This window comes from Caloenas nicobarica, chromosome 38 (genome assembly GCF_036013445.1).
Source record: "Caloenas nicobarica isolate bCalNic1 chromosome 38, bCalNic1.hap1, whole genome shotgun sequence".
Taxonomy (NCBI): domain Eukaryota; kingdom Metazoa; phylum Chordata; class Aves; order Columbiformes; family Columbidae; genus Caloenas; species Caloenas nicobarica.
The window spans coordinates 239,617-258,646 of record NC_088282.1 but is presented as its reverse complement, the minus strand read 5'-3'; the positions used below and the strand labels follow the sequence as shown (position 1 = coordinate 258,646).

General features: G+C 63.9%; 1 protein-coding gene across 1 annotated transcript; it reads left to right on the top strand.

The window, feature by feature from the left end:
• Window positions 1–743: 743 nt before the first annotated feature.
• Window positions 744–18,442, top strand: SPNS1 (SPNS lysolipid transporter 1, lysophospholipid). Its single transcript, XM_065655279.1, has 12 exons — window positions 744–2,174; window positions 2,752–2,817; window positions 3,471–3,607; window positions 5,797–5,948; window positions 6,432–6,498; window positions 6,684–6,826; window positions 7,773–7,928; window positions 9,121–9,310; window positions 11,197–11,262; window positions 11,749–11,847; window positions 16,224–16,392; window positions 18,284–18,442. Exons 1-12 carry the CDS (start codon window positions 1,517–1,519, stop codon window positions 18,382–18,384), a joined length of 2,004 nt encoding a protein of 667 aa, XP_065511351.1. The 5' UTR covers window positions 744–1,516; the 3' UTR covers window positions 18,385–18,442.
• The last annotated feature ends 588 nt before the right edge of the window (window positions 18,443–19,030 follow it).

Genomic DNA, 19,030 nt, shown 5'->3' with positions numbered 1-19,030 from the left:
TCACGTGAGGGGGCGGTCACGTGAGCGGCGGCTGGGCCGGGGCGGCCGGTGCGGGCGGGAAAGGGGGAAAATTGGGGTGAAATCCGGGGAATTCGGGCAAATTCGGGGGGAGCCGGGGGTGCGGGGGGGAAATTGGGGGGATTTGGGGGGAATTTGGGGGAAATTTAGGGGTAATTTGGGGGAATTCGGGGGGAATTCGGGGGGAATTCGGGGGAATTAGGGGGAAATTTGGGGGAAATTTGGGGGGAATTTAGGGGGGAATTTGGGGGAAATTTAGGGGGGAATTTGGGGGAAATTTGGGGGGAATTTAGGGGGGAATTTGGGGGAAATTTGGGGGGGAATTTGGGGGGAAATTTGGGGGGGAATTTGGGGGAAATTTGGGGGAAATTTGGGGGAAATTTAGGGGGGAATTTGGGGGGAAATTTGGGGGGGAATTTGGGGGAAATTTGGGGGAAATTTAGGGGGGAATTTGGGGGGAAATTTGGGGGGAAATTTAGGGGGGAATTTTGGGGAAATTTAGGGGGGAAATTGGAGGGAAGTTGGGGGAAAATTGGGGGAAACTGCGGGGAAGTTGGGGGAAATTTGGCAGAAATGGGAGGAATTTGGGGGAAAATTGGGGGAATTTGGGGAAAATGGGGGAGATTCGGGGGGAATTTGGGGAAAATTGGGGGAATTTGGGGTGAATTTAGGGGGAAATTTGGGGGCAGGGGGTTCTGTGGGTCTGTCCCCGCTATGGGTTAGATGTGTGGGTCAGATCTATGGGTCACTCTATGGGTCGGATCTATGGGTCGCTCTATGGGTCGGATCTATGGGTCGCTCTATGACTTGTCTCTGTGGGTCAGATCTGTGGGTCAAATCTGTGGGTCGGCTCTATGGGCCACTCTATGGGTCGGATCTATGGGTCAGATCTATGGGTCGCTCTATGACTTGTCTCTATGGGTCGCTCTATGGGTTGGATCTATGGGTCACTCTATGGGTCAGGTCTATGGGTCGCTCTATGACTTGTCTCTGTGGGTCGGATCTATGGGTCGGATCTATGGGTCGCTCTATGACTTGTCTCTGTGGGTCGGATCTATGGGTCGGATCTATGGGTCACTATGACTTGTCTCTGTGGGTCGGCTCTATGGGTCAGATCTATGGGTCAGATCTATGGGTCGGATCTATGGGTCGCTATGACTTGTCTCTGTGGGTCGGATCTATGGGTCGGATCTATGGGTCGCTCTATGACTTGTCTCTGTGGGTCAGATCTGTGGGTCAAATCTGTGGGTCGGCTCTATGGGCCACTCTATGGGTCGGATCTATGGGTCAGATCTATGGGTCGCTCTATGACTTGTCTCTATGGGTCGCTCTATGGGTTGAATCTGTGGGTCACTCTATGGGTCAGGTCTATGGGTCGCTCTATGACTTGTCTCTGTGGGTCGGCTCTATGGGTCGGATCTATGGGTCAGATCTATGGGTCGCTCTATGACTTGTTTCTGTGGGTCGGCTCTATGGGTCGGCTCTATGGGTCAGACCTATGGGTCGCTCTATGGGTCGGATCTATGGGTCAGCTCTATGGGTCGAATCTATGGGTCGCTTTATGGCTTGTCTCTGTGGGTCGGATCTATGGGTCAGATCTATGGGTCGCTCTATGGGTCGGATCTATGGGTCGCTCTATGGGCCAAATCTATGGGTCGCTCTACGGCTTGTCTCTGTGGGTTGGATCTATGGGTCGCTCTATGGGTCGGATCTATGGGTCACTCTGTGGGTCAGATCTATGGGTCGCTCTATGACTTGTCTCTGTGGGTCGGATCTATGGGTCAGATCTATGGGTCGCTCTATGACTTGTCTCTGTGGGTCAGCTCTATGGGTCGGATTTATGGGTCAGACCTATGGGTCGCTCTATGACTTGTCTCTGTGGGTCGGCTCTATGGGTCGGCTCTATGGGTCAGACCTATGGGTCAGTCTATGGGTCGCTCCCCCAGGCTGCCCCATGGCGTCGGGGCCGCTGCTGCGCCGCGCGGACGACACCGGGGGGGAGGGGCCGCCCCATAGCGACCCCCCCGGCCCCACGGCGCCCCATAGCGACCCCCCCGGCCCCACGGCGCCCCACGGCGGCCGCTCCCCCCGCCTCACCCTGGCCGTTCTGTGCTACGTCAACCTGCTCAACTACATGGACCGCTTCACCCTGGCCAGTATGTGGGGCAGGATGTGGGGCAGGGGTGGGGAGATGTGGGGCAGGAGTGGGGGGGGAAAATGGGGCGGGATGGGGGGTGAGATATGGGGGAGATGTGGGGCAGGTGGGGGGAGGAATGTGGGGAGAAAGTGGGGGGGGCTGTGGGGTGGGCTATGGGGCGGAATGGGGGGAGGACTTGGGGTGTATGTGGGGAGAAAATGGGAGAGGTGTGGGGCAGGGGTGGGGGGAGAAAATGGGGCGGATGTGGGGGGGAAATGGGGAGTAAATGGGGCGGGATGTGGGGCAGATGGGGGGCAAGATATGCGGGAGATGTGGGGCAGGATGGGGGGGAAATGGGGGAGATGGGATGGTGTGGGGCGGGATGGGGGGAGGAATGTGGGTCACTTATGGGTCAGCTATGGGTCGCTATGGGTCAGTTTTGGGTCAGTTATGGGTTACTATGGGTCACTTATAGGTCACTATGCGTCACTTATGGCTCACTTATGGGTCGCTATGGCTCACTTATGGGTCGCTATGGGTCACTTATGGGTCGCTATGGGTCACTTATGGGTCGCTGTGGGTCTGTCCCCCCCCAGGTGTTCTCCCCGATGTTGAAGATTTTTTCGGCATCGACGACGGGAAATCGGGGCTGCTGCAGACAGGTCTGACCCACGGCCGCCCCACACGTGTGGGGCTGACCCCCGGCTTCTCAGTGTCCATCAGCAGTTCCCTGTTCAGGTCCCACCCCCAGTCTGTGGGTCCCACCCCCAATCTGTGGGTCACACCCCCTGTCTATGGGTCCCACACCCCCGCCATGTTTCCTGCCCCACACGTGTGGGTCTGACCCACAGATTCTCTGTGTCCATCAGCAGTTCCCTGTTTGGGTTCCTGGGTCCCACCCCCAAACTGTGGGTCCCACCCCCAATCTGTGGGTCCCACCCCCTGTCTATGGGTCCCACACCCCCCCCATGTTTCCTGCCCCACACGTGTGGGTCTGACCCACAGATTCTCCGTGTCCATCAGCAGTTCCCTGTTTGGGTTCCTGGGTCCCACCCCCAATCTGTGGGTCCCACCCCCAATCTGTGGGTCCCACCCCCTGTCTATGGGTCCCACACCCCCCCCATGTTTCCTGCCCCACACGTGTGGGTCTGACCCACAGATTCTCCGTGTCCATCAGCAGTTCCCTGTTCAGGTTCCTGGGTCCCCCCCATGGCTGCCACTCCCTGTCTATGGGTCCCACCCCTTGTCTATGGGTCCCACCCCCTGCCCTGCGGTTCCTGCCCCACACGTGTGGGTCTGACCCATAGATTCTCAGTGTTCATCAGCAGTTACCTGTTCCTGTCCCCACTGTTCGGGTTCCTGGGCGACCGCGGGAGCCGCAAGCGGCTGCTCTGCCTGGCCAGCGCCCTCTGGTCCGGGGCCACCCTGGCCAGCAGCTTCGTGCCCAGACAGGTCAGATGTGGGGCAGGGGATGGGGCACAATGGGGCAGGATATGGGGCGGATGTGGGGCAGGATGTGGGGCCAGCCCCCTCTGGTCTGGGGCCACCCTGGCCAGCAGCTTCGTGCCCAGACAGGTCAGATGTGGGGCGGGATGTGGGGCAGGGGATGGGGCACAAGGGGGCAGGATGTGGGGCAGGATGTGGGGCCAGCGCCCTCTGGTCCGGGGCCACCCTGGCCAGCAGCTTCGTGCCCGGACAGGTTAGATGTGGGGCGGGATGTGGGGCAGGGGACGGGGCACAATGGGGCAGGATGTGGGGCAGGATGTGGGGCCAGCCCCCTCTGGTCCGGGGCCACCCTGGCCAGCAGCTTCGTGCCCAGACAGGTCAGATGTGGGGCGGGATGTGGGGCAGGGGATGGGGCACAATGGGGCAGGATGTGGGGCAGGATGTGGGGCCAGCGCCCTCTGGTCCGGGGCCACCCTGGCCAGCAGCTTCGTGCCCAGACAGGTCAGATGTGGGGCGGGATGTGGGGCAGGGGACGGGGCACAATGGGGCAGGATGTGGGGTGGATGTGGGGCAGGATGTGGGGCCAGCGCCCTCTGGTCCGGGGCCACCCTGGCCAGCAGCTTCGTGCCCAGACAGGTCAGATGTGGGGCGGGATGTGGGGCAGGACATGGGGCACAATGGGGCAGGATATGGGGCAGATGTGGGGCGGGATGTGGGGCCAGCCCCCTTTGGTCCGGGGCCACCCTGGCCAGCAGCTTCGTGCCCGGACAGGTCAGATGTGGGGCGGGATGTGGGGCAGGGGATGGGGCACAATGGGGCAGGATGTGGGGCAGGATGTGGGGCCAGCGCCCTCTGGTCCGGGGCCACCCTGGCCAGCAGCTTCGTGCCCAGACAGGTCAGATGTGGGGCGGGATGTGGGGCGGGATGTGGGGCAGGGGATGGGGCGCAATGGGGCAGGATATGGGGCGGATGTGGGGCAGGATGTGGGGCCAGCGCCCTCTGGTCCGGGGCCACCCTGGCCAGCAGCTTGGTGCCCAGACAGGTCAGATGTGGGGCAGGATGTGGGGCAGGGGATGGGGCACAATGGGGCAGGATGTGGGGCAGGATGTGGGGCCAGCGCCCTCTGGTCCGGGGCCACCCTGGCCAGCAGCTTCGTGCCCAGACAGGTCAGATGTGGGGCGGGATGTGGGGCAGGGGACAGGGCACAATGGGGCAGGATGTGGGGTGGATGTGGGGCAGGATGTGGGGCCAGCGCCCTCTGGTCCGGGGCCACCCTGGCCAGCAGCTTCGTGCCCAGACAGGTCAGATGTGGGGCGGGATGTGGGGCGGGATGTGGGGCAGAGTGGGGCAGGATTTGGGGCACGCCGTGGGGCAGGATCTGGGGTGTCACTTGGCTGGGATGTGGGGCGCAGTGGGGCGGGATTCTGGGGCAGATGTGGGGCAGGGGCTGGGGTGGCACTTGGGTGGGATGTGGGGCGCAGTGGGGCGGGATTGGGGGGCAGATGTGGGGCGGGATGTGGGGCAGGGGCTGGGGTGGCACTTGGGTGGGATGTGGGGCAGCCTGGGGGGTGTTTGCAGGGGGTGGGATCTATGGGGCAGAATCTATGGGGTGGGAGGTGACCCCGTGACCCCATGTGACCCTGTGACCTCTGGATGACCCCCATGGTGACCCCGTGTCCCCATGCGACCCCATGTCCCCATGGTGACCCCATGGTGACCCCGTGTCCCCGTGTGACCCCATGTGACCCCATAACGCCATGACCCATGGTGACCCCATGTGCCCCCGTGACCCCATGTGACCCCGTGACCCCGTGCCCTCTGTGTGACCCCAGGGGTTCTGGCTGCTGGGGGGGGGCAGGGTGTCCCCATGGTGACCCCGTGTCCCCATGTGACCCCATGACCCATGGTGACCCTGTGTCCCCACGTGACCCCCATGCCCCCATGCCCCATGCTGACCTCATGACCCCATGTGACCCCATGTCCCCATGTGACCCCATAACCCCATGACCCATGGTGACCCCGTGTGCCCCCGTGACCCCATGTGACCCCATGACCCCGTGCCCTCTGTGTGACCCCAGGGGTTCTGGCTGCTGGGGGGGGGGCAGGGTGACCCCATGTCCCCATGCGACCCCATGTCCCCTGCTGTCCCCACGTGACCCCGTGACCCCCCGTGACCCCGTGCCCTCTGACCCCAGGGCTTCTGGCTGCTGCTGCTGGGCCGGGCGCTGGTGGGGGTGGGGGAGGGCGGCTTCAGCACGGTGGCCCCCGCCCTCATCGCTGACGTCATCGGCGGCCCCGCCCGCTGCCACGCCCTGGGCGCCTTCTACCTGGGGGTGCCCCTGGGCAGGTGACGCGGGGACATTGGGGGGACATTGGGGCGGTTGGGGGGAGTGGGGGATATGGGGGGACATGGGGGGTTGGGGGGGATGGGGGGACATGGGGGGGATATGGGGGGACATGGGGGGGTTATGGGGACACTGGGGGGGATGGGGACGTGGAGGGGATATGGGGATATGGGGGGGATATGGGGACATTGAGGGACATGGGGGGTTGGGGGGACATGGGGGGTTGGGGGGCATGGGGGGACATTGGGATATGGGGACATGGGGACATTGGGGGGATGGGGGCGATGGGGAGTATGGGGGGACGTGGGGGGTTGGGGGGCATGGGGGGACATGAGGGGATGGGGGGACATGGGGGGATATGGGGACATTGGGGGGATATGGGGCCATTTGGGGTGGACTTGGGGACATGGGGACACACTGGGGGGTTTGGGGACAAGGGGACGTGGGGGTCCCCAATGTCCCCGTTGTCCCCAATGTCCCCGCAGTGGCCTCGGGTACATCATTGGGGCCAAGGTCAAGGACGTGGCCACCGACTGGCGCTGGGCCCTGAGGGTGAGTCTGTGTCCCCAGCGTCCCCAACATCCCCTGGGACCCCCCCGGTGTCCCCAATGTCCCAAGCTGCTGCCAGGACCCCCCAGTGTCCCCACGCGACCCCATTGTGCCCCGCCCCCCCCCCCCGCCGTGTCCCTCGCCGTGAGCCCGTGTTGTCCCCGAAGGACCCCCTCGTGTCCCCGCAGGTGACGCCGGCGCTGGGTTTGGTGGCCCTGGCGCTGATGGTGACACTGGTGAGCGACCCCCCCCGGGGGGGGCTGGAGCTGCCGCCCGCCGCGCCCCTGCCCCGCTCCCGCTGGACCACCGACCTGCGGGAACTGGCCACCAAGTGAGGGACATCGGGGGGGACAGGGGGACGTGGGGGGGATATGGGGACAGGGGGATACGGGGACATGGGGGGGACATGGGGATATGGGGGGATATGGGGACGGGGGGACATTGGGGATATGAGAGGATATGGGGAGACATGGGGATATGGGGACGTTGGGGACAGGGGGACATGGGGATATGGGGGGACATGGGGACAGGGTGGGCTATGGGGATATGGGGGGACATGGGGACGGGGGGGACATGGGGACGGGGGGGACATGGGGACATGGAGATATGGGGACAGGGGGACATTGGGGACATGGGGGGGATATGGGGACAGGGGGATACGTTGACATGGGGGGGATATGGGGGGACATGGGGATATGAGGACAGGGGGGACGTTTTGGGGATGGGGGGGACATGGGGACAGGGTGGGATATGGGGATATGGGGACATGGAGATATGGGGATGGGGGGACATTGGGGACATGGGGGCACATCCGGACATGGAGATATGGGGACGGGGGGACATTGGGGATATGGGGGAACATGGGGACATTGGGGACAGGGGGACATGGGCGATATGGGGGGACATGGGGACAGGGGGGGACATTGGGACAAAGGGTTCCTGGTGTCCCCAGGTGGGTGTCCCTTGTCCCCAGTGTCCCCAGGGGTTGACCTGGTGTCCTCAGGGGGTAGACCTGGTGTCCTCAGGGGTTGACCTGTCCCTATGGGGTAGACGTGATGTCCCCAGGGGGGGATTCCTGGTGTCCCCAGTGGGTAGACCTGGTGTCCTCAGGGGCTGACCTAGCCCCATGGGGTAGACCTGGTGTCCCCAGGCTTTAGCTGGTGTCCATAGGTGTCCTCGGGGGTAGACCTGATGTCCCCTTGGGGTAGACCTGGTGTCCCTGGGGGGTGTCTCCATGTCCCTGGGGCTGTGTGACAGGGCTGTCTCCGTGTCCCCAGCCGTACCCTGGTGCTGTCCTCACTGGGGTTCACCGCGGTGGCCTTTGTCACCGGGGCGCTGGCGCTCTGGGCCCCCGCGTTCCTGCAGCGCTGCCGAGTGGCCACCGGGGACCTGCCCCCGTGTCACCAGGGACCGCGGTGCCACGGGGACGAGAGGTGACAGGGGACAGGGGGACAATGGGGGGATAAAGGGTTGGGGATGGTGGGGACAAGGGGTTGGGGGATTGAGGGTTGGGGATGATGGGGACAAGGGGACAGGGGGGACAGTGGGGACAATGGGTTGGGGGGATAAAGGGTTGGGGATGATGGGGACAAGGGGACAGGGGGGACAATGGGGATAAAGGGTTGGGGATGATGGGGACAAGGGAAGGGGGACAATGGGACAATGGGGACAAAGTGGGGGACAAGGGGGTGGAGACAAGAGGCTGGGGACAATAGGGACAAGGGGTTGGGGGGGATAAAGGGTTGGGGACAATGGGGACAAGGGGTTGGGAGATAAAGGGTTGGGGAAGATGGGGACAAGGGGAGGGGGACAATGGGACAACGGGGACAAAGGGACAATGGGGACAAGGGGTTGGGGGGATAAAGGGTTGGGGACAATGGGGACAAGGGGAGGGGGACAATGGGGACAAAGAGACAATGGGGACAAGGGGTTGGGACAATGGGGGGGTCAAGGGGACAATGGGGGGTCAAGAGGACAATGGGGACCTGTGTCCCTGTGACCCCCCCTGACCTCTGTGTCCCCCCCACCCCCATTGTCCCTATGACCCCTATAACCCCATAACCTCGTAACCCCGTAACCCCCCGTAACCCCCATCACCCCATAATCCCCATAACCCCCCATAACCTGCTATGACCCCATAACCCCCTATAACCCCATAACCCCCATGACCCCTCATAACCCCATAACCCCCCATAACCTGCTATGACCCCATAACCCTCTATAACCCCATAACCCCCCATAACCCCCTATAACCCCATAACCCCCTATAACCCCATAACCCCCATGACCCCTCATAACCCCATAACCCCCCATAACCACATAACCCCATACCCCCCCATAACCCCCTCAACTCTACAACCTCCTATGACCCCATAACCCCCATACCCCCCCATAACCCCATGACCCCCCATACCCCCATGACCCCTATAACCCTATAACCCCCATACCCCCCTGACCCCCATAACCCCCCATGACCCCCCATAACCCCCCTGACCCCTATAACCCCATAACCCCATGACCCCCCATACCTCCATGACCCCTATAACCCCATAACCCCCCTGACCCCTATAACCCCATAACCCCCATACCCCCCCATAACCCCCTGTGCCCCCCCCGTGCCCCCAGCCTGCTGTTCGGGGCGCTGACGTGCGCGTCGGGGGTGCTGGGGGTGGGGCTGGGGGTGGCGCTGTCCCGGCAGCTCCGGCCCCGAACCCCCCGGGGGGACCCTCTGCTGTGCGGGGGGGGGGTCCTGGGGGCAGCCCCCTGCCTGCTGCTGGCGCTGCTGTGCGCGCGGCCCTGCCCCCCCGCCGCATACGTGAGTTGGGGGGCTGAGGGGGGCTATAGGGGGTTATGGGGCTATAGGGGGTTAGGGGGCTATAGGGGGTTAGGGGGGTTTTGGGGGGGGGTGGGGGTTGTGGGGGGTTAGGTGGTTATGGGGGTTATGGGGGGTTATGGGGCAGTGGGGGGTTATGGGGTTATAGGGGGTTGTGGGGTTATAGGGGATTATGGCGTTATAGGGGGTTATGGGGATATGGGGGGTTATGGGGTTGTAGGGGGTTATGGGGTTATAGGGGATTATGGCGTTATAGGGGGTTATGGGGATATGGGCAGTTATGGGGTTATAGGGGGTTAGGGGGGTTATGGGGGGGGTGGGGGTTGTGGGGGGTTAGGTGGTTAGGGGGGGTTAGGGGGGGTTATGAGGTTATGGGGTTATAGGGGGTTGTGGGGTTATAGGGGTTATGGGGGGTATGGGGTTATGAGGATATGGGCGGTTATGGGGTTATAGGGGATTAGGGGGGCTGGGGGGTTAGGGGGGGTTAGGGGGTTATGGGGGGTATGGGGTTATGGGGATACGGGGGGTTATGGGGTTATAGGGGGTTATGGGGGCTAGGGGGTTATGTGGGGTTGTGGGGTTCTAGGGGGTTATGGGGATATGGGCGGTTATGGGGTTGTAGGGGGTTATGGGGGCTAGGGGGTTATGGGGGGTTATGGGGTTATAGGGGGTTATGGGGATATGGGCGGTTATGGGGTTGTAGGGGGTTATGGGGGCTAGGGGGTTATGGGGGGTTATGGGGTTATAGGGGGTTATGGGGATATGGGGGGTTATGGGGTTGTAGGGGGTTATGGGGTTATAGGGGATTATGGCGTTATAGGGGGTTATGGGGATATGGGCGGTTATGGGGTTATAGGGGGTTAGGGGGGTTATGGGGGGGGTGGGGGTTGTGGGGGGTTAGGTGGTTAGGGGGGGTTATGAGGTTATGGGGTTATAGGGGGTTGTGGGGTTATAGGGGTTATGGGGGGTATGGGGTTATGGGGATATGGGCGGTTATGGGGTTATAGGGGATTAGGGGGGCTGGGGGGTTAGGGGGGGTTATGGGGTTATAGGGGGTTATGGGGATATGGGCGGTTATGGGGTTGTAGGGGGTTATGGGGGCTAGGGGGTTATGGGGGGTTATGGGGTTATAGGGGGTTATGGGGATATGGGGGGTTATGGGGTTGTAGGGGGTTATGGGGGCTAGGGGGTTATGGGGGGTTATGGGGTTATAGGGGGTTATGGGGATATGGGGGGTTATGGGGTTGTAGGGGGTTATGGGGCTATGGGGGGGTGTGGGGGTTATGGGGGGCTATGGGGTTATATGGGGTTATGGGGGGTGTGTGGTTATAGGGGGGTAGGGGGCTTATGGGGTTATATGGCGATATGGGGGGTTATGGAGATATGGGGGGTTATGGGGATATGGGGCGGTTATGGGGTTGTAGGGGGTTATGGGGATATGGGGGGGTGTGGGGGTTATGGGGTTATAGGGGGTTATGGGGGTTTGGGGCTACAGGGGGTTATGGGGGGTTATGGGGTTATATGGGGTTATGGGGGGTGTGGGGTTATAGGGCGTTAGGGGGCTTATGGGGTGATATGGGGGGTTATGGGGATATGGGGGGTTATGGGGTTCGGGGGGTTATGGGCTTATACGGGGTTATGGGGAGTTATGGGGTTTGGGATTGTGGGGGTTATAGGGGGTTATGGGGCCATAGGGGGTTCTATGGGGTTATGGGGGATTATGGGGTTATGGGCTCGCAGGGGGTCAAAGGTCCTGGGGAGGGGAGGGGACCCCCAAGTGCTGTACATGGGGGGGGGCATAAGGTCACCGGGGGTCACGGGGTCACGGGGACCCCAGTGTCCCCAGTACCACCCGTCGGTGTCCCCAGGTTTTCATCTTCCTGGGGGAGACGCTGCTGTCCCTGAACTGGGCCATCGTGGCCGATATCCTGCTGGTGAGGGGACGTGGGGACATGGGGGCAATGGGGACAATGGAGGGATGTGGGGATAATGGGGGGACATGGGGGACAATGGGGGGCAATGGGGACGTGGGGACAGTGGGGACATGGGGGATAATGGGGACATGGGGGGACAATGGGGGGCAGTGGGGACGTGGGGACAATGGGGGGATGTGGGGACATGGGCACAATGGGGACATGGGGCAAATGGGGGCAATGGGCCCATGGGGGACAATGGGGGGACAATGGGGACAATGGGGACATGGGGGACAATGGGGACAGGGGGGACATTGGGGACAATGGGGACAGGGGGGACATGGCAACATTGGGGTGACAATAGGGGGACATTGTGGATTTGGGGACATTGGGGTCACCCTGGGGACACTGGGGGTAATGGGGACCCTTGGGGGACATTGGGGACACTGGGGGGACCCTCGGGGGACCCTGGTGACCCCGATGTCCCCTCCCCGGTGCCAATTCCAGACCGTGGTCCCCCCCTGGCGCCGCTCGACGGCCTCAGCGCTGCAGATCGGGGTGTCCCACCTGCTGGGGGACGCCGGGAGCCCCTACCTGGTGGGACTGGTCAGACTGGTTTGGACTGGGTTATACTGGGGGGGGGAACTGGGATGAATTGGGAGAGGGGACTGGGGGGGTACTGGGAGTCACTGGGGACCAGACTGGGGGATACTGGGGGAACTGGGGGGCACTGGGAGCTGGACTGGGAGGGGACTGGGGGAACTGGGAGGGAACTGGGCAGCACTGGGAAGTGGTCTGGGGGAGTCCAGGGTGGTACTGGGGGGGGACTGGGAGCCAGACTGGGGACACTGGGAAGCCCTGGTTGGAACTGGGAAGTCACTGGGAGGGACTGGGGGGCACTGGGAGCACTGGGAGGGGCCTGGCAGGCGGCACTAGGACCCGGCGGGCAGTTTTAGGACCCAGCGGGTGGGTGGCTCTAGGACCCAGCGGGCAGTTTTAGGACCCAGCAGCTGGCACTAGGACCCAGCGGGCAGTTTCAGGACCCAGCGGGCGGCTCTAGGACCCAGCGGGTGGTTCTTAGGACCCAGCGGGTGGTTCTTAGGACCCAGTGGGCGGGCGGCACTAGGACCCAGCGGGTGGCTCTAGGACCCAGTGGGCAGTTTTAGGACCCAGTGGGCAGGCGGCACTAGGACCCTGCGGGCCGTTTCAGGACCCGGCGGGCGGCACTAGGACCCAGCGGGTGGGCGGGCGGCTCTAGGACCCAGCGGGTGGGTGTTTGTTATGACCCATTGGGCGGCTCTAGGACCCTGCGGGCAGTTTTAGGACCCAGCGGGCGGCACTAGGACCTGGTGGGCGGGTGTTCGTTATGACCCAGCAGGCAGCTCTAGGGCCCAGCGGGCGGCTCTAGGACCCAGTGGGCAGTTTTAGAACCCAGCGGGGGGCACTAGGACCCAGTGGGCGGTTCTTAGGACCCAGTGGGCAGGCGGCACTAGGACCCTGCGGGCAGTTTCAGGACCCGGCGGGCGGCACTAGGACCCAGTGGGCAGTTTTAGGACCCAGCGGGGGGCTCTAGGACCCAGCGGGTGGGCGGGCGGCTCTAGGACCCGGTGGGCGGCTCTAGGACCCCGGTGGGCGGCTCTAGGGCCCAGCGGGCGGCACTAGGACCCAGCGGGTGGGCGTTTGTTACGACCCGGCGGGTGGCTCTAGGACCCAGCGGGCAGTTTCAGGACCCGGTGGGCGGCTCTAGGACCCGGTGGGCGGCTCTAGGACCCATTGGGTGGCTCTAGGACCCGTTGGGCGGCTCTAGGACCCAGCGGGCGGCTCTAGGACCTGGTGGGCGGCTCTCGGGCCCAGTGGGCGGCTCTAGGACCCTGCGGGTGGGCGTTTGTTATGACCCGGCGGGTGGCTCTAGGACCCAGCGGGTGGTTCTTAGGACCCAGTGGGCGGGCGGCACTAGGACCCTGCGGGCAGTTTCAGGACCCGTTGGGCGGCTCTAGGACCCATCGGGCAGTTTTAGGACCCAGCGGGCGGCACTAGGACCTGGTGGGCAGCGGGCAGCTCTAGGACCCAGCGGGTGGCTCTAGGACCCATTAGGCAGCTCTAGGGCCCGGCGGGCGGCACTAGGACCCTGCGGGCAGTTTCAGGACCCGGCGGGCGGCACTAGGACCCAGCGGGTGGGCATTTGTTATGACCCAGCGGGCGGCACTAGGACCCAGCGGGCAGTTTCAGGACCCAGCGGGGGGCTCTAGGACCCAGCGGGTGGGCGGGCGGCTCTAGGACCCGGTGGGTGGCTCTAGGACCCGGTGGGCGGCTCTAGGACCCAGCGGGTGGTTCTTAGGACCCAGTGGGCGGGCGGCACTAGGACCCAGCGGGCAGTTTCAGGACCCGGCGGGCGGCTCTAGGACCCGTTGGGCGGCTCTAGGACCCCGTTGGGCGGCTCTAGGACCTATTGGGCGGCTCTAGGACCCGGTGGGCGGCTCTAGGACCCGTCGGGCAGTTTTAGGACCCGGCGGGCGGCTCTAGGACGCAGCGGGTGGTTCTTAGGACCCAGTGGGCGGGCGGCTCTAGGACCCCGTTGGGCGGCTCTAGGACCCGGTGGGCGGCTCTAGGACCCCGTTGGGCGGCTCTAGGACCCATTGGGCGGCTCTAGGACCCGGTGGGTGGCTCTAGGACCCGTCGGGCAGTTTTAGGACCCGGCGGGCGGCTCTAGGACCCAGCGGGTGGGTGTTTGTTATGACCCATTGGGCGGCTCTAGGACCCTGCGGGCAGTTTTAGGACCCAGCGGGCGGCACTAGGACCTGGTGGGCGGGTGTTCGTTATGACCCAGCGGGCAGCTCTAGGACCCAGCGGGTGGCTCTAGGACCCGTTAGGCGGCTCTAGGGCCCAGCGGGCGGCTCTAGGACCCAGCGGGCAGTTTCAGGACCCGGCGGGCGGCACTAGGACCCAGCGGGCAGTTTCAGGACCCAGCGGGCGGCTCTAGGACCCAGCGGGTGGTTCTTAGGACCCAGTGGGCGGGCGGCTCTAGGACCCGGTGGGCGGCTCTAGGACCCGGCGGGCGGCTCTAGGACCCTGCGGGCAGTTTCAGGACCCGGTGGGCGGCTCTAGGACCCGGCGGGCAGTTTCAGGACCCCGGTGGGCGGCTCTAGGACCCCGTTGGGCGGCTCTAGGACCCGGTGGGCGGCTCTAGGACCTGGTGGGTGGCTCTAGGACCCGGTGGGTGGCTCTAGGACCCGGTGGGCGGCTCTAGGACCTGGTGGGTGGCTCTAGGACCCTGTTGGGCGGCTCTAGGACCCATTGGGCGGCTCTAGGACCCCGTTGGGCGGCTCTAGGACCCATTGGGCGGCTCTAGGACCCAGTGGGCGGGCGGCTCTAGGACCCCGGTGGGCGGCTCTAGGACCCATTGGGCGGCTCTAGGACCCAGCGGGCAGTTTCAGGACCCAGCGGGTGGCTCTAGGACCCGGTGGGCGGCTCTAGGACCCGTTGGGCGGCTCTAGGACCCCGTTGGGCGGCTCTAGGACCCATTGGGCGGCTCTAGGACCCCGTTGGGCGGCTCTAGGACCCCATTGGGCGGCTCTAGGACCCCATTGGGCGGCTCTAGGACCCGGTGGGTGGCTCTAGGACCCGGTGGGCGGCTCTAGGACCCGTCGGGCAGTTTTAGGACCCGGCGGGCGGCTCTAGGACGCAGCGGGTGGTTCTTAGGACCCAGTGGGCGGGCGGCTCTAGGACCCCGTTGGGCGGCTCTAGTACCCGGTGGGCGGCTCTAGGACCCTGCGGGCAGTTTTAGGACCCGGTGGGTGGCTCTAGGACCCGGCGGGCGGCTCTAGGACCCAGCGGGTGGTTCTTAGGACCCAGTGGGCGGGCGGCTCTAGGACCCGGTTGGGCGGCTCTAGGACCCGGTTGGGCGGCTCTAGGACCCGGTGGGCGGCTCTAGGACCCAGTGGGCGGGCGGCTCTAGGACCCGTTGGGCGGCTCTAGGACCCAGTGGGCGGCTCTAGGACCCGGTTGGGCGGCTCTAGGACCCGGTGGGCAGCTCTAGGACCCATTGGGCGGCTCTAGGACCCCGTTGGGCGGCTCTAGGACCCTGTTGGGCGGCTCTCGGGCCCGGTGGGCGGCTCTAGGACCCCATTGGGCGGCTCTAGGACCCCGGTGGGTGGCTCTAGGACCCGGTGGGCGGCTCTAGGACCCCATTGGGCGGCTCTAGGACCCCATTGGGCGGCTCTAGGACCCGGTGGGTGGCTCTAGGACCCGGTGGGCGGCTCTAGGACCCGTCGGGCAGTTTTAGGACCCGGCGGGCGGCTCTAGGACGCAGCGGGTGGTTCTTAGGACCCAGTGGGCGGGCGGCTCTAGGACCCCGTTGGGCGGCTCTAGTACCCGGTGGGCGGCTCTAGGACCCTGCGGGCAGTTTTAGGACCCGGTGGGTGGCTCTAGGACCCGGCGGGCGGCTCTAGGACCCAGCGGGTGGTTCTTAGGACCCAGTGGGCGGGCGGCTCTAGGACCCGGTTGGGCGGCTCTAGGACCTATTGGGCGGCTCTAGGACCCGGTGGGCGGCTCTAGGACCCGGTGGGCGGCTCTAGGACCCAGTGGGCGGGCGGCTCTAGGACCCCGTTGGGCGGCTCTAGGACCCCGTTGGGCGGCTCTAGGACCCTGTTGGGCGGCTCTAGGACCCGGTGGGCGGCTCTAGGACCCGGTGGGCGGCTCTAGGACCCGGTGGGCGGCTCTAGGACCCCGTTGGGCGGCTTTAGGACCCCGTTGGGCGGCTCTAGGACCCCGTTGGGCGGCTCTCGGGCCCGGTGGGCGGCTCTAGGACCCCATTGGGCGGCTCTAGGACCCCATTGGGCGGCTCTAGGACCCTGTTGGGCGGCTCTGGGACCCCGGTGGGTGGCTCTAGGACCCATTGGGCGGCTCTGGGACCCCGGTGGGCGGCTCTGGGGCCCTCGGGCGGCTCTGGGGCCCATTGGGCGCTGAGCCGCCCCTCGCGGCAGGTGAGCGACGCGCTGCGCGGCGCCGCGCCGTCCCCGCTGCGCTCGGCGCAGGCGCTGGGCCGCGCGCTGCTGCTCTGCCCCTTCGTGGCGGCGCTGGGCGGCGGCGCCTTCCTGGGCTCCGCGCTCTCGCTGCCGCGCGACCGCACGCGGGTGCTGCGGGAGGCGCGAGGTGAGAGCGGCCGCCCCGCTGGGCCCTTCCCCCGTCGTCCCGTCGTCCCGTCGTCCCATCGTCCCATTGTCCCATTGTTCCCATCGTCCCATCGTCCCATCGTCCCATTGTCCCATTATCCCCATTGTTCCCATCGTCCCCATCGTCCCATCGTCCCCATCGTCCCCATCGTCCCCATCGTCCCCATTGTCCCCATTGTCCCCATTGTCCCCTTGTCCCCATTGTCCCATTGTCCCATCGTCCCCATCGTCCCCATCGTCCCCATCGTCCCCATCGTCCCATCGTCCCATTGTCCCCATTGTCCCCATTGTCCCATTGTCCCCATCATCCCATTGTCCCCATCGTCCCCATCGTCCCCTCGTCCCATCGTCCCATTATCCCATCGTCCCATCGTCCCATTGTCCCCATTGTCCCATTGTCCCCGTTGTCCCATTATCCCCATTACCCCATCGTCCCCATTGTCCCCATTATCCCTTTGTCCCCATTATCCCCATTGTTCCCATTGTCCCATCATCCCATTGTCCCATTGTCCCATTTTCCCCATTATCCCCATCATCCCATTCTCCCATTCTCCCATTATCCCCTTATCCCCATCGTCCCATCGTCCCATCGTCCCATTGTCCCCATTGTCCCCATTGTCCCCATCGTCCCATTGTCCCATCATCCCATCGACCCAATCGTCCCATCGTCCCATTGTCCCCATTGTCCCATCGTCCCATCGTCCCCATTGTCCCCATCGTCCCATCGTCCCATCGTCCCATTGTCCCATCGTCCCCATCATCCCATTGTCGCCATTGTTGCATTATCCCCATCGTCCCCATTGTCCCCATTATCCCTTTGTCCCCATTATCCCCATTATCCCCCATTATCCCATTATCCCCATTATCCCCATTATCCCCATCGTCCCCATCGTCCCCATTGTCCCCATTATCCCATTGTCCCCATTATCCCCATTGTTCCCATTGTCCCATCGTCCCATTGTCCCATTTTCCCCATTATCCCCATTACCCCATCGTCCCCATCGTCCCCATTGTCCCCATTATCCCTTTGTCCCCATTATCCCCATTGTCCCCCATCATCCCATTATCCCCATTATCCCCATTGTCCCCTTACCCCATTATCCCCTTATCCCCATTGTCCCATTGTCCCCATTGTCCCATCGTCCCATCGTCCCATCGTCCCATCGTCCCCATCGTCCCCATCGTCCCATTGTCCCATTGTCCCATTGTCCCATTGTCCCATTGTCCCCATTGTCCCATTGTCCCCATTGTCCCCATTGTCCCCATCATCCCATTGTCGCCATTGTTGCATTATCCCCATTACCCCATTGTCCCCATTGTCCCCATTATCCCTTTGTCCCCATTATCCCCATTGTTCCCATTGTCCCATCGTCCCATTGTCGCCATTGTTGCATTATCCCCATTATTTCCATTATCCCCATTGTCCCCTTATCCCATTATCCCCATTACCCCATTGTCCCATTGTCCCCATTGTCCCATTATCCCCATTACCCCGTCGTCCCCATTGTCCCCATTATCCCCATTATCCCATTATCCCCATTGTTCCCATTGTCCCATCATCCCATTATCCCCATTGTCCCATTATCCCACTGTCCCATTGCACCATTGTCCCATTATCCCCATTACCCCATTGTCCCATTGTCCCCATTGTCCCCATTATCCCTTTGTCCCCATTATCCCCATTATCCCCATTGTCCCATTATCCCACTGTCCCATTGCACCATTATCCCCATTATCCCCATTATCCCTTTGTCCCCATTGTCCCCATCATCCCATCGTCCCATCGTCCCATTGTCCCCATTATCCTCATTACCCTATTGTCCCCATTGCTCCATTGTTCCCATTGTCCCATCGTCCCGTTGTCCCCCCAGGTCTCCCCCCCGACGACGACAGCGACGGTGACACCGGTGACATCGTGGTGCCCCACGGCGGCCGCCCCACCAAGGTGCCCGTGGCCCACGTGCTGGCCTGACCCACAAGTGACTCCGACCCACAACTGCCCCCCCCCCCCAATAAAAACCCCCTTCGTCCCCCCCAGTCCCGTCTCCGGCTGCTCTGTGCTCCCTCCCCCCGCCCCACACGTTTCCTGCCCCACACGTTTCCTGCCCCACACGTTTCCTGCCCCACGGCGCCCGCAGCTTCCTGGGGGTGGGGGAGGGGAGGGGGGGGGGTGTCCCCTCCCCCCACGTGCGCTCGGGGACCGGGAGGTGACGGCGCCGGGCGCAGGTACCGGGGGATGGGGGGTGATGTGGGGCCCGGACGCCTGGGTCCCTCCCGGACGCCTGGGTCCCTCTCTTAGGTGGCATTCGTGGGGGGAGAGATGTGGGACCCGGACGCCTGGGTCCCTCCTGGATGTGACATTTCGGGGGGGGGGGAGATCTGGGGCCCGGACGCCTGGGTCCCTCCCGGACGCCTGGGTCCCTCCGTTAGGTGGCATTTGTGGAGGGAGATGTGCGACCCGGACACCTGGGTCCCTCCTGGGTGTGGCATCTGGGGGGAGAAACGTGGGGCCCGGACGCCTGGGTCCCTCCCGGATGCCTGGGTCCCTCCAGGGTGTGGCATTTGCGGGGGGGAGATGTGGGGCCCGGACGCCTGGGTCCCTCCCGGACGCCTGGGTC

Coding starts and splice junctions, on each gene's coding strand:
- SPNS1 (XM_065655279.1), top strand. CDS start 1,517: ATGGGTCGCTCTATGGGTCGGATCTATGGGTCAGCTCTATGGGTCGAA. Junction 2,818..3,470: donor ATCGGGGCTGCTGCAGACAG/GTCTGACCCACG, acceptor ATAGATTCTCAG/TGTTCATCAGCAGTTACCTG. Junction 11,848..16,223: donor GCCCCTACCTGGTGGGACTG/GTCAGACTGGTT, acceptor CCCTCGCGGCAG/GTGAGCGACGCGCTGCGCGG.